This window comes from Oncorhynchus clarkii, chromosome 27 (assembly GCF_045791955.1).
Source record: "Oncorhynchus clarkii lewisi isolate Uvic-CL-2024 chromosome 27, UVic_Ocla_1.0, whole genome shotgun sequence".
In the NCBI taxonomy this organism is placed as follows: domain Eukaryota; kingdom Metazoa; phylum Chordata; class Actinopteri; order Salmoniformes; family Salmonidae; genus Oncorhynchus; species Oncorhynchus clarkii.
In genome coordinates this window covers 49,251,304-49,272,472 of record NC_092173.1, presented here as the reverse complement: position 1 = coordinate 49,272,472, position 21,169 = coordinate 49,251,304, and the positions used below count along the sequence as shown (strand labels likewise).

The 21,169-nt window shown below is 44.1% G+C and overlaps 1 protein-coding gene across 1 annotated transcript in view; it reads right to left on the bottom strand.

Annotated features, from left to right (window-relative positions):
- Window positions 1–21,169, bottom strand: part of LOC139385520 (progesterone receptor-like) — a 47,393-nt gene that overhangs the window by 13,949 nt on the left and 12,275 nt on the right. The window contains exons 3-5 of the mRNA XM_071130642.1: window positions 11,088–11,204; window positions 9,838–10,064; window positions 9,493–9,613 (exon numbers count right to left, since the gene is read on the bottom strand). Coding sequence (XP_070986743.1) covers window positions 9,493–9,613; window positions 9,838–10,064; window positions 11,088–11,204 — 465 coding nt within the window. The remainder of the gene's footprint in view (window positions 1–9,492; window positions 9,614–9,837; window positions 10,065–11,087; window positions 11,205–21,169) is intronic.

Genomic DNA, 21,169 nt, shown 5'->3' with positions numbered 1-21,169 from the left:
ATGGGAACTAGCCTTCCCTTCCTGTCAAATCATTACCTCTCCTTATGGGAACTAGCCTTCCCTTCCTGTCAAATCATTACCTCTCCTTATACGACTGGCCTTCCCTTCCTGTCAAATCATTACCTCTCCTTATGGGAACTAGCCTTCCCTTACTGTCAAATCATTACCTCTCCTTATGGGAACTAGCCTTCCCTTACTGTCAAATCATTACCTCTCCTTATGGGAACTAGCCTTCCCTCCCTGTCAAATCATTACCTCTCCTTATGGGAACTAGCCTTCCCTTACTGTCAAATCATTACCTCTCCTTATGGGAACTAGCCTTCCCTTACTGTCAAATCATTACCTCTCCTTATGGGAACTAGCCTTCCCTTCCTGTCAAATCATTACCTCTCCTTATGGGAACTAGCCTTCTCTTCCTGTCAAATCATTACCTCTCCTTATGGGAACTAGCCTTCCCTTCCTGTCAAATCATTACCTCTCCTTATGGGAACTAGCCTTCCCTTCCTGTCAAATCATTACCTCTCCTTATGGGAACTAGCCTTCTCTTCCTGTCAAATCATTACCTCTCCTTATGGGAACTAGCCTTCCCTTCCTGTCAAATCATTACCTCTCCTTATGGGAACTAGCCTTCCCTTACTGTCAAAACATTACCTCTCCTTATGGGAACTAGCCTTCCCTTACTGTCAAAACATTACCTCTCCTTATGGGAACTAGCCTTCCCTTACTGTCAAATCATTACCTCTCCTTACAAGACTGGCCTTCCCTTACTGTCAAATCATTACCTCTTCTTATGGGAACTAGCCTTCCCTCCCTGTCAAATCATTACCTCTCCTTATAAGACTGGCCTTCCCTTACTGTCAAATCATTACCTCTCCTTATGGGAACTAGCCTTCCCTTCCTGTCAAATCATTACCTCTCCTTATGGGAACTAGCCTTCCCTTCCTGTCAAATCATTACCTCTCCTTATAAGACTGGCCTTCCCTTACTGTCAAATCATTACCTCTCCTTACAAGACTGGCCTTCCCTTACTGTCAAATCATTACCTCTTCTTATGGGAACTAGCCTTCCCTCCCTGTCAAATCATTACCTCTCCTTATAAGACTGGCCTTCCCTTCCTGTCAAATCATTACCTCTCCTTATGGTAACTAGCCTTCCCTTCCTGTCAAATCATTACCTCTCCTTATGGGAACTAGCCTTCCCTTCCTGTCAAATCGTTACCTCTCATTATACGACTGGCCTTCCCTTCCTGTCAAATCATTACCTCTCCTTATGGGAACTAGCCTTCCCTTACTGTCAAATCATTACCTCTCCTTATGGGAACTAGCCTTCCCTCCCTGTCAAATCATTACCTCTCCTTATGGGAACTAGCCTTCCCTTACTGTCAAATCATTACCTCTCCTTATGGGAACTAGCCTTCCCTTACTGTCAAATCATTACCTTTCCTTATGGGAACTAGCCTTCCCTTACTGTCAAATCATTACCTCTCCTTATGGGAACTAGCCTTCCCTTCCTGTCAAATCATTACCTCTCCTTATGGGAACTAGCCTTCCCTTCCTGTCAAATCATTACCTCTCATTATACGACTGGCCTTCCCTTCCTGTCAAATCATTACCTCTCCTTATGGGAACTAGCCTTCCCTTACTGTCAAATCATTACCTCTCCTTATGGGAACTAGCCTTCCCTTACTGTCAAATCATTACCTCTCCTTATGGGAACTAGCCTTCCCTCCCTGTCAAATCATTACCTCTCCTTATGGGAACTAGCCTTCCCTTACTGTCAAATCATTACCTCTCCTTATGGGAACTAGCCTTCCCTTACTGTCAAATCATTACCTCTCCTTATGGGAACTAGCCTTCCCTTCCTGTCAAATCATTACCTCTCCTTATGGGAACTAGCCTTCTCTTCCTGTCAAATCATTACCTCTCCTTATGGGAACTAGCCTTCCCTTCCTGTCAAATCATTACCTCTCCTTATGGGAACTAGCCTTCCCTTCCTGTCAAATCATTACCTCTCCTTATGGGAACTAGCCTTCTCTTCCTGTCAAATCATTACCTCTCCTTATGGGAACTAGCCTTCCCTTCCTGTCAAATCATTACCTCTCCTTATGGGAACTAGCCTTCCCTTACTGTCAAAACATTACCTCTCCTTATGGGAACTAGCCTTCCCTCCCTGTCAAATCATTACCTCTCCTTATGGGAACTAGCCTTCCCTTCCTGTCAAATCATTACCTCTCCTTATGGGAACTAGCCTTCCCTTACTGTCAAAACATTACCTCTCCTTATGGGAACTAGCCTTCCCTTACTGTCAAATCATTACCTCTCCTTATGGGAACTAGCCTTCCCTTACTGTCAAATCATTACCTCTCCTTATGGGAACTAGCCTTCTCTTCCTGTCAAATCATTACCTCTCCTTATGGGAACTAGCCTTCCCTCCCTGTCAAATCATTACCTCTCCTTATGGGAACTAGCCTTCCCTTACTGTCAAAACATTACCTCTCCTTATGGGAACTAGCCTTCCCTTTCTGTCAAAACATTACCTCTCCTTATGGGAACTAGCCTTCCCTTACTGTCAAATCATTACCTCTCCTTATGGGAACTAGCCTTCCCTTACTGTCAAATCATTACCTCTCCTTATGGGAACTAGCCTTCCCTTCCTGTCAAATCATTACCTCTCCTTATGGGAACTAGCCTTCCCTCCCTGTCAAATCATTACCTCTCCTTATGGGAACTAGCCTTCCCTTACTGTCAAATCATTACCTCTCCTTATAAGACTGGCCTTCCCTTACTGTCAAATCATTACCTCTCCTTATGGGAACTAGCCTTCCCTCCCTGTCAAATCATTACCTCTCCTTATGGGAACTAGCCTTCCCTTACTGTCAAATCATTACCTCTTCTTATGGGAACTAGCCTTCCCTTACTGTCAAATCAATACCTCTCCTTATGGGAACTAGCCTTCCCTTACTGTCAAATCATTACCTCTCCTTATGGGAACTAGCCTTCCCTTACTGTCAAATCATTACCTCTCCTTATGGGAACTAGCCTTCCCTTCCTGTCAAATCATTACCTATCCTTATGGGAACTAGCCTTCCCTTACTGTCAAATCATTACCTCTCCTTATGGGAACTAGCCTTCCCTCCCTGTCAAAACATTACCTCTCCTTATGGGAACTAGCCTTCCCTTCCTGTCAAATCATTACCTCTCCTTATGGGAACTAGCCTTCCCTTCCTGTCAAATCAATACCTCTCCTTATGGGAACTAGCCTTCCCTTCCTGTCAAATCATTACCTCTCCTTATGGGAACTAGCCTTCCCTTCCTGTCAAATCATTACCTCTCCTTATGGGAACTAGCCTTCCCTTCCTGTCAAATCATTACCTCTCCTTATGGGAACTAGCCTTCCCTTCCTGTCAAATCATTACCTCTCCTTATGGGAACTAGCCTTCCCTTCCTGTCAAATCATTACCTCTCCTTATGGGAACTAGCCTTCCCTTCCTGTCAAATCATTACCTCTCCTTATGGGAACTAGCCTTCCCTTCCTGTCAAATCATTACCTCTCCTTATGGGAACTAGCCTTCCCTTCCTGTCAAATCATTACCTCTCCTTATGGGAACTAGCCTTCCCTTACTGTCAAATCATTACCTCTCCTTATGGGAACTAGCCTTCCCTTCCTGTCAAATCATTACCTCTCCTTATGGGAACTAGCCTTCCCTTCCTGTCAAATCATTACCTCTCCTTATAAGACTGGCCTTCCCTTCCTGTCAAATCATTACCTCTCCTTATGGGAACTAGCCTTCCCTTACTGTCAAATCATTACCTCTCCTTATGGGAACTTGCCTTCCCTTCCTGTCAAATAATTACCTCTCCTTATGGGAACTAGCCTTCCCTTCCTGTCAAATCATTACCTCTCCTTATGGGAACTAGCCTTCCCTCCCTGTCAAATCATTACCTCTCCTTATGGGAACTAGCCTTCCCTTACTGTCAAATCATTACCTCTCCTTATGGGAACTAGCCTTCCCTTACTGTCAAATCAATACCTCTCCTTATGGGAACTAGCCTTCCCTTACTGTCAAATCATTACCTCTCCTTATGGGAACTAGCCTTCCCTTCCTGTCAAATCATTACCTCTCCTTATGGGAACTAGCCTTCCCTTACTGTCAAATCATTACCTCTCCTTATGGGAACTAGCCTTCCCTCCCTGTCAAAACATTACCTCTCCTTATGGGAACTAGCCTTCCCTTCCTGTCAAATCATTACCTCTCCTTATGGGAACTAGCCTTCCCTTCCTGTCAAATCAATACCTCTCCTTATGGGAACTAGCCTTCCCTTCCTGTCAAATCATTACATCTCCTTATGGGAACTAGCCTTCCCTTCCTGTCAAATCATTACCTCTCCTTATGGGAACTAGCCTTCCCTTCCTGTCAAATCATTACCTCTCCTTATGGGAACTAGCCTTCCCTTCCTGTCAAATCATTACCTCTCCTTATGGGAACTAGCCTTCCCTTCCTGTCAAATCATTATCTCTCCTTATGGGAACTAGCCTTCCCTTCCTGTCAAATCATTACCTCTCCTTATGGGAACTAGCCTTCCCTTCCTGTCAAATCATTACCTCTCCTTATGGGAACTAGCCTTCCCTTCCTGTCAAATCATTACCTCTCCTTATAAGACTGGCCTTCCCTTCCTGTCAAATCATTACCTCTCCTTATGGGAACTGGCCTTCCCTTCCTGTCAAATCATTACCTCTCCTTATGGGAACTGGCCTTCCCTTACTGTCAAATCATTACCTCTCCTTATGGGACTGGCCTTCCCTTACTGTCAAATCATTACCTCTCCTTATGGGAACTGGCCTTCCCTTCCTGTCAAATCATTACCTCTCCTTATGGGAACTGGCCTTCCCTTACTGTCAAATCATTACCTCTCCTTATGGGAACTAGCCTTCCCTTACTGTCAAATCAATACCTCTCCTTATAAGACTGGCCTTCCCTTACTGTCAAATCATAACCTCTCCTTATGGGAACTAGCCTTCCCTTACTGTCAAATCATTACCTCTCCTTATGGGAACTAGCCTTCCCTTCCTGTCAAATCATTACCTCTCCTTATGGGAACTAGCCTTCCCTTACTGTCAAATCATTACCTCTCCTTATGGGAACTAGCCTTCCCTTCCTGTCAAATCATTACCTCTCCTTATGGGAACTGGCCTTCCCTTCCTGTCAAATCATTACCTCTCCTTATAAGACTGGCCTTCCCTTCCTGTCAAATCATTACCTCTCCTTATGGGAACTGGCCTTCCCTTCCTGTCAAATCATTACATCTCCTTATAAGACTGGCCTTCCCTTCCTGTCAAATCATTACCTCTCCTTATGGGAACTGGCCTTCCCTTCCTGTCAAATCATTACCTCTCCTTATGGGAACTGGCCTTCCCTTCCTGTCAAATCATTACCTCTCCTTATAAGACTGGCCTTCCCTTCCTGTCAAATCATTACCTCTCCTTATGGGAACTGGCCTTCCCTTCCTGTCAAATCATTACCTCTCCTTATGGGAACTGGCCTTCCCTTACTGTCAAATCATTACCTCTCCTTATGGGAACTGGCCTTCCCTTCCTGTCAAATCATTACCTCTCCTTATGGGAACTGGCCTTCCCTTACTGTCAAATCATTACCTCTCCTTATGGGAACTAGCCTTCCCTTCCTGTCAAATCATTACCTCTCCTTATGGGAACTAGTCTTCCCTTCCTGTCAAATCATTACCTCTCCTTATGGGAACTAGCCTTCCCTTCCTGTCAAATCATTACCTCTCCTTATGGGAACTAGCCTTCCCTTACTGTCAAATCATTACCTCTCCTTATGGGAACTAGCCTTCCCTCCCTGTCAAATCATTACCTCTCCTTATGGGAACTAGCCTTCCCTTCCTGTCAAATCATTACCTCTCCTTATGGGAACTAGCCTTCCCTTACTGTCAAATCATTACCTCTCCTTATGGGAACTAGCCTTCCCTTCCTGTCAAATCATTACCTCTCCTTATGGGACCTAGCCTTCCCTTCCTGTCAAATCATTACCTCTCCTTATGGGAACTAGCCTTCCCTTCCTGTCAAATCATTACCTCTCCTTATGGGAACTAGCCTTCCCTTCCTGTCAAATCATTACCTCTCCTTATGGGAACTAGCCTTCCCTTCCTGTCAAATCATTACCTCTCCTTATGGGAACTAGCCTTCCCTTCCTGTCAAATCATTACCTCTCCTTATAGGAACTAGCCTTCCCTTCCTGTCAAATCATTACCTCTCCTTATGGGAACTAGCCTTCCCTTCCTGTCAAATCATTACCTCTCCTTATGGGAACTAGCCTTCCCTTCCTGTCAAATCATTACCTCTCCTTATAAGACTGGCCTTCCCTTCCTGTCAAATCATTACCTCTCCTTATGGGAACTAGCCTTCCCTTTCTTTGTCTTCAATCTTCTACTTATATTGATCACTTCATAGAAAGCAGGTATCCTGAAATCCAGACCTGTTTGGTGCTAACATGCCCCTCCTTGTACTTTCAGGCTACAAACAAGGTTTGTGACATGTTACTTGTGTTCTTCTTACATAGGTATTGTGTCCACAAAGATTATTCTACATGACATGACATACAGTATGGATTCCACATGACATGACATACAGTATGGATTCCACATGACATGACATACAGTATGGATTACACATGACATGACATACAGTATGGATTCTACATGACATGACATACAGTATGGATTCTATATGACATGACATACAGTATGGATTCCACATGACATGACATACAGTATGGATTCTACATGACATGACATACAGTATGGATTCTACATGACATGACATACAGTATGGATTCCACGTGACATGACATACAGTATGGATTCCACGTGACATGACATACAGTATGGATTCCACGTGACATGACATACAGTATGGATTCCACATGACATGACATACAGTATGGATTCTACATGACATACAGTATGGATTCTATATGACATGACATACAGTATGGATTCTATATGACATGACATACAGTATGGATTCTACATGACATGACATACAGTATGGATTCCACATTACATGACATACAGTATGGATTCCACGTGACATGACAAACAGTATGGATTCCACATGACATGACATACAGTATGGATTCTACATGACATGACATACAGTATGGATTCCACGTGACATGACATACAGTATGGATTCCACATGACATGACATACAGTATGGATTCTATACATGACATACAGTGACATGACATGACATACAGTATGGATTCTATGACATGACAGTAAGGATTCCACATGACATGACATACAGTATGGATTCTATATGACATGACATACAGTATGGATTCTATATGACATGACATACAGTATGGATTCTATATGACATGACATACAGTATGGATTCTATATGACATGACATAGGGTATGGATTCTATATGATATGACATACAGTGTGGATTCTATATGACATGACATAGGGTATGGATTCTATATGACATGACATAGGGTATGGATTCTATATGACATGAAAAACAGTATGGATTCTACATGACATGACATACAGTATGGATACTATATGACATGACATAGGGTTTGGATTCTATATGACATGACATAGGGTATGGATTATATATGTAATTCTATGATTCTACCTACAAGTTAGTGTTTTGACTGATATTATCCAAAGCTGTGATGATATCACTACCAGTAGTTATAAAGGGTGTTTAGGAGGTTACCAGTAGTGATAAAGGGTGTTTATGAGGTTACCAGTAGATATAAAGGGTGTTTAGGGGGTTACCAGTAGTTATAAAGGGTGTTTAGGAGGTTACCAGTAGTGATGAAGGGTGTTTAGGAGGTCGCCAGTAGTGATAAAGGGTGTTTAGTTATAAAGGGTGTTTAGGAGGTTACCAGTAGTGATAAAGGGTGTTTATGAGGTTACCAGTAGATATAAAGGGTGTTTAGGGGGTTACCAGTAGTGATAAAGGGTGTTTAGGAGGTTACCAGTAGTGATAAAGGGTGTTTAGGAGGTTACCAGTAGTGATAAAGGGTGTTTAGGAGGTCACCAGTAGTGATAAAGGGTGTTTAGGAGGTCACCAGTAGTGATAAAGGGTGTTTATGAGGTTACCAGTAGATATAAAGGGTGTTTAGGGGGTTACCAGTAGTGATAAAGGGTGTTTAGGAGGTTACCAGTAGTGATAAAGGGTGTTTAAGAGATTACCAGCAGTGATAACAGGTGTTTAGGAGGTTACCAGTAGTGATAAAGGGTGTTTAGGAGGTTACCAGTAGTGATAAATGATGTTTTGGAGGTTACCAATAATTATAAAGGGTGTTTAGGAGGTTACCAGTAATTATAAATGGTGTTTAGGAGGGTACCAGTGGTTATAAATGGGTGTTTAGGAGGGTACCAGTAGTTATAAAGGGGTGTTTAGGAGTTTAGCAGTCGTTATAAAGGGTGTTTAGGAGGTTACCAGTAGTTATAAAGGTTGTTTAGGAGGTTACCAGTAGTGATAAAGGATGTTTAGGAGGTTACCAGTAGATATAAAGGGTGTTTAGGGGATTACCAGTAGTGATAAAGGGTGTTTAGGAGATTACCAGTAGTGATAAAGGAGGTTTAGTGATAAAGGGTGTTTAGGAGGTTACCAGTAGTTATAAAGGGTGTTTAGGAGGTCACCAGAAGCGTTAAAGGGTGTTTAGGAGGTTACCAGTAATTATAAAGGGTGTGAAAAGAGAAGAAAGGATTGGTCGTACTTTCCACATGGTCTCCCTGGCTGTATCTCTGCCTGCCAGTGTTAGGGAGTGAGACCTTCGCTGACCTTCGGTGTGGTGACCATGGAGACCATGGTGAGTGTGTTGGCCCTGAGGAGGCCTAGCCCATAGGGCTCTGGTCAAAAGTAGTGCACTATATAGGGCATAGTGTGCCATAGGGCTCTGGTCTAAACTAGTGCACTATATAGAGAATAGGGTGCCATAGGGCTCCGGTCTAAAGTAGTGCACTATATAGGGCATAATGTGCCATAGGGCTCTGGTCTATAGTAGTGCACTATCTAGAGAATAGGGAGCCATAGGGCTCCGGTCTAAACTAGTGCACTATATAGGGCATAGTGTGTTATTTGGGAAGCAAACATAGACTTATATCATAAGTCAACCCTGAATACAGTTATTCTGTTACCTGGCAGACCTGACCAAGGCGACTGCATGCTACTACTGCTGTCTGTAATGTGGTACAGGTTGACTCCAGTAAAGGAACTCATATGGACCAATCCTAACTTGGATCCGCATGGGGGAAAACCTTCCATTTTACATCAGTTTAATGAAGTGTGAATGGGTTAAACGTGTGCAGACGTCAAGATAGGAAATCAAACCAGTTGACATTCTTCCTGCTGTTACTTGATCACCAGATGAATCACAGTCTGTCTCTCAGGACATTCTCAGACATTGATAAACCACACACACACACATCATTACACTGTTTTATTACCTGGCAGGGACTTGGACCACCGGACGATCCACAACAGCTGTCTATCGCACAGTCTGTTGAGACTGTTGAGGAGGAGGTGTGGCATGTCAGGCTGGGAGTTGTCATAGCCAGAGTACACCACCTGGTAGACGGACAGAGGAGTACATGATTGATCCCTGAATGTCAATCCATTGTCAGCAGCAGGACAATACAAAGCAAAAGGTGCCTATGATGAATATGAAACCTAACTTGTCCTTCAGTCATATTTTCCCTTAGTCTCTTATTGACTTCAATGCATGACTAAGTTACAATTAGATTTAGGTGGAGGTTAGGATTCCCCCCCTAAATCAGAAACTCCGACCCCACCTCAGGCTCAATGCTCTCCAGAATGCTGATGATCTGAGGGGAGAGCTGCAGCTCGTTGAGGCCAGGCATGCAGGGTAGAGAGGCCAGGGTCTGACCATCCCCCAGGGCTGACAAGGGCCCCTGGAACATCAAGGCTGGGGCCAGACCATCTCCCAGGGCTGATAAGGGCCCCTGGAACATCAAGGCTGGACCTGCCTTCAGGGCCCCAAAACGCTTCAGCTTCCGCCCTGTGACAATAATTACCACAAGGGTCAGTTAAAACATGTGAAGAGCACAAGGGACACTTGTTATTCACATACTGTATATAGACATTGGCACGGGGCTGAATGAAATGAAGACGGGGTTCAACATCTATGAAATGCTTCGTTATCAGATGTGTCGGCTGACATAAGATATTCTGTCTGAGGCCAAAGTTAAAAGATATAATTATTTTTTTTAAAGAATATTGTTTTCAGGTTTAGTTTGTCTGGATAAAAAAAAAAAGGTTACTAAATAATTACTGTATTTATTTTTCTGTAAATTGTAATTTTGGATGACTGGTACGGCCTTGAACGGTTGACTGATTAACAACCCGTAATATAACACACTGACTCCTCCTCAATAACCCATGACACATAAAATGTGTCAAATGAAAGGTCAGACAAAGGCTTTTACAAGAGCACTTTAGTTTTTGAATAAACTGTTTTTACCATACAGATGTAGGATCTTAATTTGAGCCAAATTTGCTACAGCAGGAAGATAATCCTGCAGCAACAGGGAATGTGAATTATTATGTAAATTTATAATTAATTTACATTTTTGTAGGAGTTAATACATTTTCCGTTAGGGAAAATCAAGCCTGAAAATTTCAAAGTGGAAATTACAAACTTCAGAAGCCTTTTTAAACTACAAATACACTACAAGTTTAAAATGTCATGCATTGCGGGAAAGTTCTCCTGCAACAGGGTGATCAAATTAAGATCCTACATCTGGAGTTCATTAAACATCCAAAAGGTAATATCCTAAGAGAAAGAACATTTCAGATAGTAATGACAGGGTGTGATGATTTTGTTTGGTCTCTGTGTGTTATCTGAAAGGCCATTTCAACATTCTCCTTGACTGGAAATTATGATTTCAAAGTGTGTGACTCCTGCTTGAGATGAGAGAGTGTTTATTTGTAACCCCTTTAATGTGATGTTCTCTAGATAATTGGTGAGGAGGGCATTCATTTAGTAGAAGAAGAAGACAGAGAGACATGACCACAAAGGTACCTCCGAGCATCATCCCAGCTTGGTAGCACTTCCTCAGGCGACACGCAGGACAATTCTTTCTCCGTATTTTATCCACGATGCAGTCATTTCGACCAGCACAGAGATAGTTATGATGTCCTGTTGAATAGAAGAACAGAATACAGCTAATGTGGTTTAAAGTGTGTTTTTAGAATTACTTTTCAAAGGCAATCATCTCAGAGAGAGGCTCTGTGTAATATTGTCTAATGGAGATGGGTTCTCTAAGGCTCTCAGTAATATTGTCTAATGGAGATGGGTTCTCTAAGGCTCTCAGTATTATTGTCTAATGGAGATGGGTTCTCTAAGGCTCTCAGTAATATTGTCTAATGGAGATGGGTTCTCTAAGGCTCTGTGTAATATTGTCTAATGGAGATGGGTTCTCTAAGGCTCTCAGTAATATTGTCTAATTGAGATGGGTTCTCTAAGGCTCTCAGTATTATTGTCTAATGGAGATGGGTTCTCTAAGGCTCTCAGTAATATTGTCCAATGAAGATGGGTTCTCTAAGGCTCTCAGTAATATTGTCTAATGAAGATGGGTTCTCTAAGGCTCTCAGTAATATTGTCTAATGGGGATGGGTTCTCTAAGGCTCTCAGTAATATTGTCTAATGGAGATGGGTTCTCTAAGGCTCTCAGTATTATTGTCTAATGGAGATGGGTTCTCTAAGGCTCTCAGTAATATTGTCTAATGGGGATGGGTTCTCTAAGGCTCTCAGTAATATTGTCTAATGGAGATGGGTTCTCTAAGGCTCTCAGTAATATTGTCTAATGGAGATGGGTTCTCTAAGGCTCTCAGTAATATTGTCTAATGAAGATGGGTTCTACTCGGCTCTCTGTAATAGTGTTTAATGGAGATGGATTCTACTCGGCTCTCTGAAATAGTGTCTATTGGAGATGGGTATTGTACTCTGAAGATTGAGAAGAGTTTTTGAGAGCGAGAGAGAGGGGGGTGAAAGGCAGGGAGAGAGATAAAGAATGAGAAATGGGGGGAGTGAAAGGCAGAAAGAGAGATAAAGAACGAGAAATGGGAGGGAGTGAAAGGCAGAGAGAGAGATAAAGAACGAGAAATGGGAGGGAGTGAAAGGCAGAGAGAGCAATTTAGTGTCTGAAAGAGATCGAAAAAGAACACAAAAAAAGAGCAGAGAGACATGACCATGGTCAGACTGAATGAAAATGATCATGGTCAGACTGAGAGACATGACCATGGTCAGACTGATATACATGACCGTGGTCAGACTGAATGAAAATGACCATGGTCAGACTGATATACATGACCGTGGTCAGACTGAGAGACATGACCGTGGTCAGACTGAGAGACATGGCCGTGGTCAGACTGAGAGACATGACCATGGTCAGACTGATATACATGACCATGGTCAGACTGAGAGACATGACCATGGTCAGACTGAGAGACATGACCATGGTCAGACTGAGAGACATGACCATGGTCAGACTGATATACATGACCATGGTCAGACTGAGAGACATGACCGTGGTCAGACTGAGAGACATGACCATGGTCAGACTGAGAGACATGACCATGGTCAGACTGAATGAAAATGACCATGGTCAGACTGATATACATGACCGTGGTCAGACTGAGAGACATGACCATGGTCAGACTGATATACATGACCATGGTCAGACTGAGAGACATGACCATGGTCAGACTGAGAGACATGACCGTGGTCAGACTGAGAGACATGACCGTGGTCAGACTGATATACATGACCATGGTCAGACTGAGAGACATGACCATGGTCAGACTGAGAGACATGACCATGGTCAGACTGAGAGACATGACCATGGTCAGACTGAGAGACATGACCATGGTCAGACTGAGAGACATGACCATGGTCAGACTGAGAGACATGACCGTGGTCAGACTGAGAGACATGACCATGGTCAGACTGAGAGACATGACCATGGTCAGACTGAGAGACATGACCGTGGTCAGACTGAGAGACATGACCGTGGTCAGACTGAGAGACATGACCATGGTCAGACTGAGAGACATGACCATGGTCAGACTGAGAGACATGACCGTGGTCAGACTGAATGAAAATGACCATGGTCAGACTGAGAGACATGACCATGGTCAGACTGAGAGACATGACCATGGTCAGACTGAGAGACATGACCGTGGTCAGACTGTATGAAAATGACCATGGTCAGACTGAGAGACATGACCATGGTCAGACTGAGAGACATGACCGTGGTCAGACTGAATGAAAATGACCATGGTCAGACTGAGAGACATGACCATGGTCAGACTGAGAGACATGACCATGGTCAGACTGAGAGACATGACCGTGGTCAGACTGAGAGACATGACCGTGGTCAGACTGAGAGACATGACCGTGGTCAGACTGAGAGACATGACCATGGTCAGACTGAGAGACATGACCGTGGTCAGACTGAATGAAAATGACCATGGTCAGACTGAATGAAAATGACCATGGTCAGACTGAATGAAAATGACCATGGTCAGACTGAGAGACATGACCGTGGTCAGACTGAGAGACATGACCGTGGTCAGACTGAGAGACATGACCATGGTCAGACTGAGAGACATGACCATGGTCAGACTGAATGAAAATGACCATGGTCAGACTGAATGAAAATGACCATGGTCAGACTGAATGAAAATGACCAGGGTCAGATCGAGTGAAATGACTATCGTCAGATTTAGTGACATGACCATGGGCAGAGAGTTCTATTCCCACGATCAAACTGATTGACATAACCATTTTCAGACAGAGTGATATTACCATGGTAAGACTGAGTGACATGACCATTGGCAGAGAGAGAGATCATGACCAGGGTCAGAGTGAGAGATCCATGACCAGGGTCAGAGTGAGAGATCATGACCGGGGTCAGAGTGAGAGATCCATGACCAGGGTCAGAGTGAGAGATCCATGACCAGGGTCAGAGTGAGAGATCATGACCGGGGTCAGAGTGAGAGATCCATGACCAGGGTCAGAGTGAGAGATCCATGACCAGGGTTAGAGTGAGAGATCCATGACCAGGGTTAGAGTGAGAGATCCATGACCATGGTCAGAGTGAGAGATCCATGACCATGGTCAGACTTAAAGTGACATGACCATGGTTAGACTACGTGGCAGGACCATGTTCAGACTGAATGACATGATAATGGTCAGACTGATTGACATGATAATGGTCAGATTGAGTAACATGACCATGAACAGACTGATTGAAATGGCAATGGACAGTCTGAGTAAAATGACTATGGCAATGGACAGTCTGAGTAAAATGACTGAGTAATATGACCATGGTCAGAATGAGAGACATGACCATGGTCAGACTGAGAGACATGATCATAGTCAGATAGAGAGACAGACTGAGGGTGAAATGACCATGGTCAGACTGAGAGACATGACCATGGTCAGACTGAGAGACATGACCATGGTCAGACTGAGACTGACATGACCATGTTCAGACTGAGAGTAACATGACCATGGTCAGACTGAGAGACATGACCATGGTCAGACTGAGAGACATGACCATGGTCAGACTGAGAGACATGACCATGGTCAGACTGAGACTGACATGACCATGGTCAGACTGGGACTGACATGACCATGGTCAGACTGAGAGTTTTATTTTTTATTTTTTTTATTTTACCTTTGTTTAACTAGGCAAGTCAGTTAAGAACAAATTCTTATTTTCAATGACGGCCTAGGAACAGTGGGTTAACTGCCTGTTCAGGGGCAGAACGACAGATTTGTACCTTGTCAGCTCGGGGGTTTGAACTTGCAACCTTCCGGTTACTAGTCCCAACGCTCTAACCACTAGGCTACCCTGCCACCCCAGAGTGGCAGAGTGACATGACCATGGTCAGACTGAGACTGACATTAACATGGTCAGACTGAGAGTAACATGACCATGGTCAGACTGAGAGTAACATGACCATGGTCAGACTGAGAGTAACATGGCCATGGTCAGACTGAGAGTGACATGACCTTGGTCAGACTGAGAGTAACATGGCCATGGTCAGACTGAGAGTGACATGACCATGATCAGACTGAGACTGACATGACCATTGTCAGACTGAGTGACATGACCATGGTCAGACTGATTGAAATGACCATGGTCAGACTGAGAGTGACATGACCATGGTCAGACTGAGTAATATGACCATGGTTAGACTGAGAGTGACATGACCATGGTCAGTCTAAGTGAAATGACCATGGTCAGACTTAGTGACATGACCTGGTCTGACTGAGGGACATGACCATGGTCAGACAGAGAAGCATGACCTTGTTCAGACAGAGTGACGAGACCATTGTCAGAGTGAGAGTGATATGACCACATTCAGACTGAGTGACATGACCATGATCAGACTGAGAAACATGAACATGTACAGATTGAGTGATAAGACCATGGTCAGACTGAGGGTGACATGACCATGGTCATTTTGAGAGTGACATGCCCATGGTCAGATTTATAGAAATCACAATGGCCAGACTGATTATCATGACCATAGTCAGACTGAGTGAAATGACCATGGTCACCTTAAGTAACATGGCCATGGTCAGACTGAGGGTGACATGCCCATGGTCAGATTTATAGACATGACCATGGTTAGACTGACTAACATGAACATGGACATATTGAGTGAGATGACCATGATCAGACTGAGAGACAATGCCATGGTCGGTCTGAGAGACATGACCATGGTCAGACTAAGTGATATGACCATGATCAGACTGAGTGTGACATGACCATGGTCAGACTGAGAGTGACATGACCATGGTCAGACTGAGAGTGACATGACCGTGGTCAGACTGAGAGTAACATGGCCAAGGTCAGACTAAGTGAGATGATCATGGTCAGCCTTAGTGGCATTACCTGGTCTGACTGAGAGACATGACCAAGATCAGACTGACAGTGACATGACCATTCTCAGACCTAGCGTAAAATTACCTTTGTCAGACTGAGTAACATGACCATGGTCAGACTGAGAATGAAATGACCGTGGTCAGACTGAGGGTGACATGACCATGGTCATATTGAGTGACATAACTATGGTCACATTGAGTGACATGACAATGGTTAGACTGAGAGTGACATGCCCATGGTCAGATTTATAGATATGACAATGGTCAGACTGATAATCACGACCATAGTTAGACTGAATGACAAAACCATGGTCAGACTGAGTGAAATGACCATGGTCAGACTGAGTGACATGTCCAAGGTCAGACTGAGTGACATTACCATGGTCAGACTTAGTGACATGTCCAAGGTCAGACTGAGAGACATGACCATGGTCAGACTGAGTGACATGTCCAAGGTCAGACTGAGAGACATGACCATGGTCAGACTAAGTGACATAACTATGGTCACATTGAGTGACATGACAATGGTTAGACTGAGAGTGACATGCCCATGGTCAGATTTATAGACATGACAATGGTCAGACTGATAATCACGACCATAGTTAGACTGAATGACAAAACCATGGTCAGACTGAGTGAAATGACCATGGTCAGACTGAGTGACATGTCCAAGGTCAGACTGAGTGACATGACCATGGTCAGACTGAGTGAAATGACAATGGTCAGACTTAGTGAATTGACCATGGTCAGACTGAGTGACATGTCCAAGGTCAGACTGCGAGTGATATGTTCAAGGTCAGACTGAGTGACATTACCATGGTCAGACTTAGTGACATTACCATGGTCAGACTGAGTGACATGTCCAAGGTCAGACTGAGAGACATGACCATGGTCAGACTGAGTGACATGTCCAAGGTCAGACTGAGAGACATGACCATGGTCAGACTAAGTGACATGTCCAAGGTCAGACTGAGAGACATGACCATGGTCAGACTGAGTGACATGACCATGGTCAGACTGAGAGCGACATGACAACAGTCAGACTGAGTGACATGCCCATGGTCAGATTTATAGACATGACCATGGTCAGACTGAGGGTGACATGCCCATGGTCAGATTTATAGACATGACCATGGTCAGACTGAGTGAAATGACCAAGGTCAGACTGAGTGAAATGACAATGGTCAGACTTAGTGATTTGACCATGGTCAGACTTAGTGACATGATCTGGTCAGACTGAGGGACATGACTATGGTCAGACGGAGATTCCAAGATGGCATAGCAGTCAGACGTCTTTGTCTTTGTCCTGTCGTGTCCCTTGTATATATTTTTTTATATATTTTTCTTCACATATCTTTTTTCAATATTTTCCTAAACCTCAACTTCTAAATCCTCTCCTGCAACCCGCCTCACCCAATGTGGCGTGGATCTGCTTTTTTCTAATGTATTTCTATTTACTTCGGATCTGGAATCTCTCAATTGAAGCAAGTCAGCTAACTAGCTACCAGCTATCAGTCAGCAAACCACTGCTAGCGGTCATCAGCTAACCTTTAGCTCGGAAAGATCTCATCAGTTCGTACAACATGACTCAAACCAGAGCATAACAGACCTATTTCTCTCCATATCCCCAGATTCCTACCGCAAACTCTGAACCCTTTCACCTGGATCTTCGCAACTAGCTAACCACAATCCCGGGTGACTACTCCTGGCTAGCGTTTCCATCCCGGAGCAAGCACCAATTAGCCTGAAGCTAGCCCGGCTAGGGCTCCTGGGATACCACCGAAGCCCACTCCCAGGCTACAATATCCGGACCCCTTCTACTGCCGGTACGGGACACGGAACTCCATACCGATCCTCTATGACTGGAATACCGACATAATCTGCCCGAGGATTCCAACAGGCGCGACGTCTGCTGAAGGCCCATTCTGCTAAACGCGGCCTGCTAGCTATCTAGAGCTACTTGGAACCCTACGAATCCACGACTGGTCTATCGACGTCACCGCACAAGGTGGAAAAATCAGACTTACCTCCATTGCGACGTCCCCCAAAGGCCCTTTTGCTAACTTGCTAGCCCCGGTCTGCTAACTGCTAGCTTGCTACCCCCGGTCTGCTAACTGCTAGCTTGCTAGCCCGGTCTGCTAATTGCTAGCTTGCTAGCCCCGGTCTGCTAACTGCTTGCTTGCTAGCCCCGGTCTGCTAACTTCTTGCTTGCTAACCCAGGTCAGCTAACTGCTAGCTTGCTAGCCCCGGTCTGTTAAAACGACTTATGGAGGTGGTCCCTGCACAGGGACAGCTCAGCGGAAATTTCAGAGCACCACCTATAGTACTCGAGTATAGTACTCAATAAATCTCAAACTTTCATAAAAATACACATGCAAGGTACTGAATTAAAGCTACACTCGTTGTGAATCTAGCCACCAAGTCAGATTTGTAAAATGCTTTTCGGCGAAAGAATGAGAAGCTATTATCTGATAGCATGCACCCCCCCAAAATACCAGCACGACACGTAAACAACAGATTTTGCGGTAGCCGGCGCTACCCAAAACGCAGAAATAAAATAGAAAACATTCATTACCTTGGACGAGCTTCTTTGTTGGCACTCCTATATGTCCCATAAACATCACAATTGGGTCTTTTTCCCGATTAAATCCGTCATTGTATACCCAAAATGTAATTTGCTGAAGGCCAGTCTGATGCTGCGAAAAGTCCATTTACAAGACGCAACGTCACTTTTTAAAATTACAAAAGTCGCCTATAAACTTTTAGAAATCACTTCAAACGACTTTTCTAAACCAACTTTAGGTATTAATAAACGTTAATGATGTATCAAATTGATCACGGGGCGATCTGTATACGATAGCAGCAAGTCTGGAAATCATCGTCCATTTTTTCAGTTTCACAACATACTGTGGTGCGCCTCAAGAAAGGAGGGGTCTATTCGTGTTGTAACCAAGGATAAATGATTCAGATATTGACAGCAATGGCGACATCGTGTGGAAGCTGTATGCGTTTACAGGGGATTCGCATATATTTTCTGTCGTCTTAAACAATACATTGAATGGCGGACAAATATTTTTTTTGTGTTTTTGGTAAACAGTTTTACCAGGGATTTTTACTCCTAAACACGTTCTGTTATAGCCACAGACCCGATTTAACCAGTTTTAGAGACTTCAGAGTGTTTTCTATACACACATACTTATCATATGCATATACTATATTCCTGGCATGAGTAGCAGGACTTTGAAATGTTGCGCAATTTTTTACAAAAAGCTGCGAAAATTCGCATCATCCATAACAGGTTTTAACTGATAGCTTGTTAGCCCCAACATGCTCTCCTCTCTGAATCGCCGTGTCCCTAGCCAGCCCAACCACTCACTGGACCCATATGTTCACTTGGCTACGCATGCCTCTCTCTAATATCAATATGCCTTGTCCATTACCGTCCTGGTTAGTGATAACTGTCTTATTTCACTGTAGAAGCTCTAGCCCTGCTCAATATGCCTTAATCAACCATGTTCCACCTCCTACATATGCGATAACATCACCTGGTTTAAACATCTCTATAGACTATATCTGTCTCATCATTACTCAATGCCTAGGTTTACCTCCAATGTACTCACATCCTACCTTACCTTTGTCTGTACATTATGCCTTGAATCTATACTATTGTGCCCAGAAACCTGCTCCTTTTACTCTCTGTTCCGAACGTGCTAGACGGCCAGTTCGTATAGGCTTTAGCCGTACCCTTATCCTACTCCTCCTCTGTTCCTCTGGTGATCTAGAGGTTAATCCAGGTCCTGCAGTGCCTAGCTCCACTCCCATTCCCCAGGTGCTCTCATTTGCTGACTTCTGTAACAGTAAAAGCCTTGGTTTCATGTATGTTAACATTAGAAGCCTCCTCCCTAAGTTTGTTTTACTCACTGCTTTAGCACACTCTGCCAAACCGGATGTCTTAGCTGTGTCTGAGTCCTGGCTTAGGAAGGCCACCAAGAACCCTAAAATCTCCATCCCTAACTATAACATTTTCCGCCAAGCTAGAACTCCTAAAGGGGGCGGTGTTGCAATCTACTGCAAAGATAGTCTGCAGAGTTCTGTCTTTACTATCCAGGTCTGTACCCAAACAATTTGAGCTCCTACTAAAAATGCATATTTCCAGAAACAAGTCTCTCACCGTTGCCACTTGCTATACACAGGCAGTTAGGAAAGCTAAGGCTAGCTTTTTCAAACAGAAATTTGCATCCTGTAGTACAAACTCAAAAAAGTTCTGGGATACTCTAAAGTCCATGGAGAATAAGAGCACCTCCTCCCAACTGCTCTAAGGTTAGGAAACACTATTACCACCGTTAAATCCACTACAATTGAACATTTCAATAAGCATTTCTCTACGGCTGGCCATGCTTTCCACCTGGCTACACCTACCCTGGTCAACTGCCTGGCACCCTCCACAGCAACCCGCCCAAGCCCCCACCATTTCCCCTTTACCCAAATCCAGATAGCTGATGTTCTGAAAGAGCTGCAAAATCTGGACCCCTACAAATCAGCCGGGCTAGACAATCTGGGCCCTCTCTTTCTAAAATGATCTGCCGAAATTGTTGCAACCCCTAATACTAGCCTTTTCAACCTCTCTTTCGTATAGTCTGAGATTCCCAAAGATTGGAAAGCTGCCGCGGTCATCCCTCTCTTCAACAAAGGGGGCAAAACTCTAGACCCAAACTGCTACAGACCTATATCTATCCTACACTGTCTTTCTAAGGTCTTTGAAAGCCAAGTTAACAAACAGATTACCGACCATTTCAAATCCCAACGTACCTTCTTCGCTATGCAATCTGGTTTCCGAGCTGGTCATGGGTGCACCTCAGCCACGCTCAAGGTCCTAAACGATATCATAACCGCCATCGATAAGAGACATTACTGTGCAGCCATATTCATGGACCTGTCCAAGGCATTTTACTCTGTCAATCACCACATTCTTATTGGCAGACTCAACAGCCTTGGTTTCTCAAATGATTGCCTCGCCTGGTTTACCAACTACTTCTCTGATAGAGTTCAGTGAGTTCAGTGAGTCAAATCGGAGGGCCTGTTGTCCGGACCTCTGGCAGTCTCTATGGGGATGCCACAGGGTTCAACTCTCGGGCCGACTCTCTTCTCTGTAGACATCAATGATATTGCTCTTGCTGCTGGTGATTCTCTGATCCACATCTACT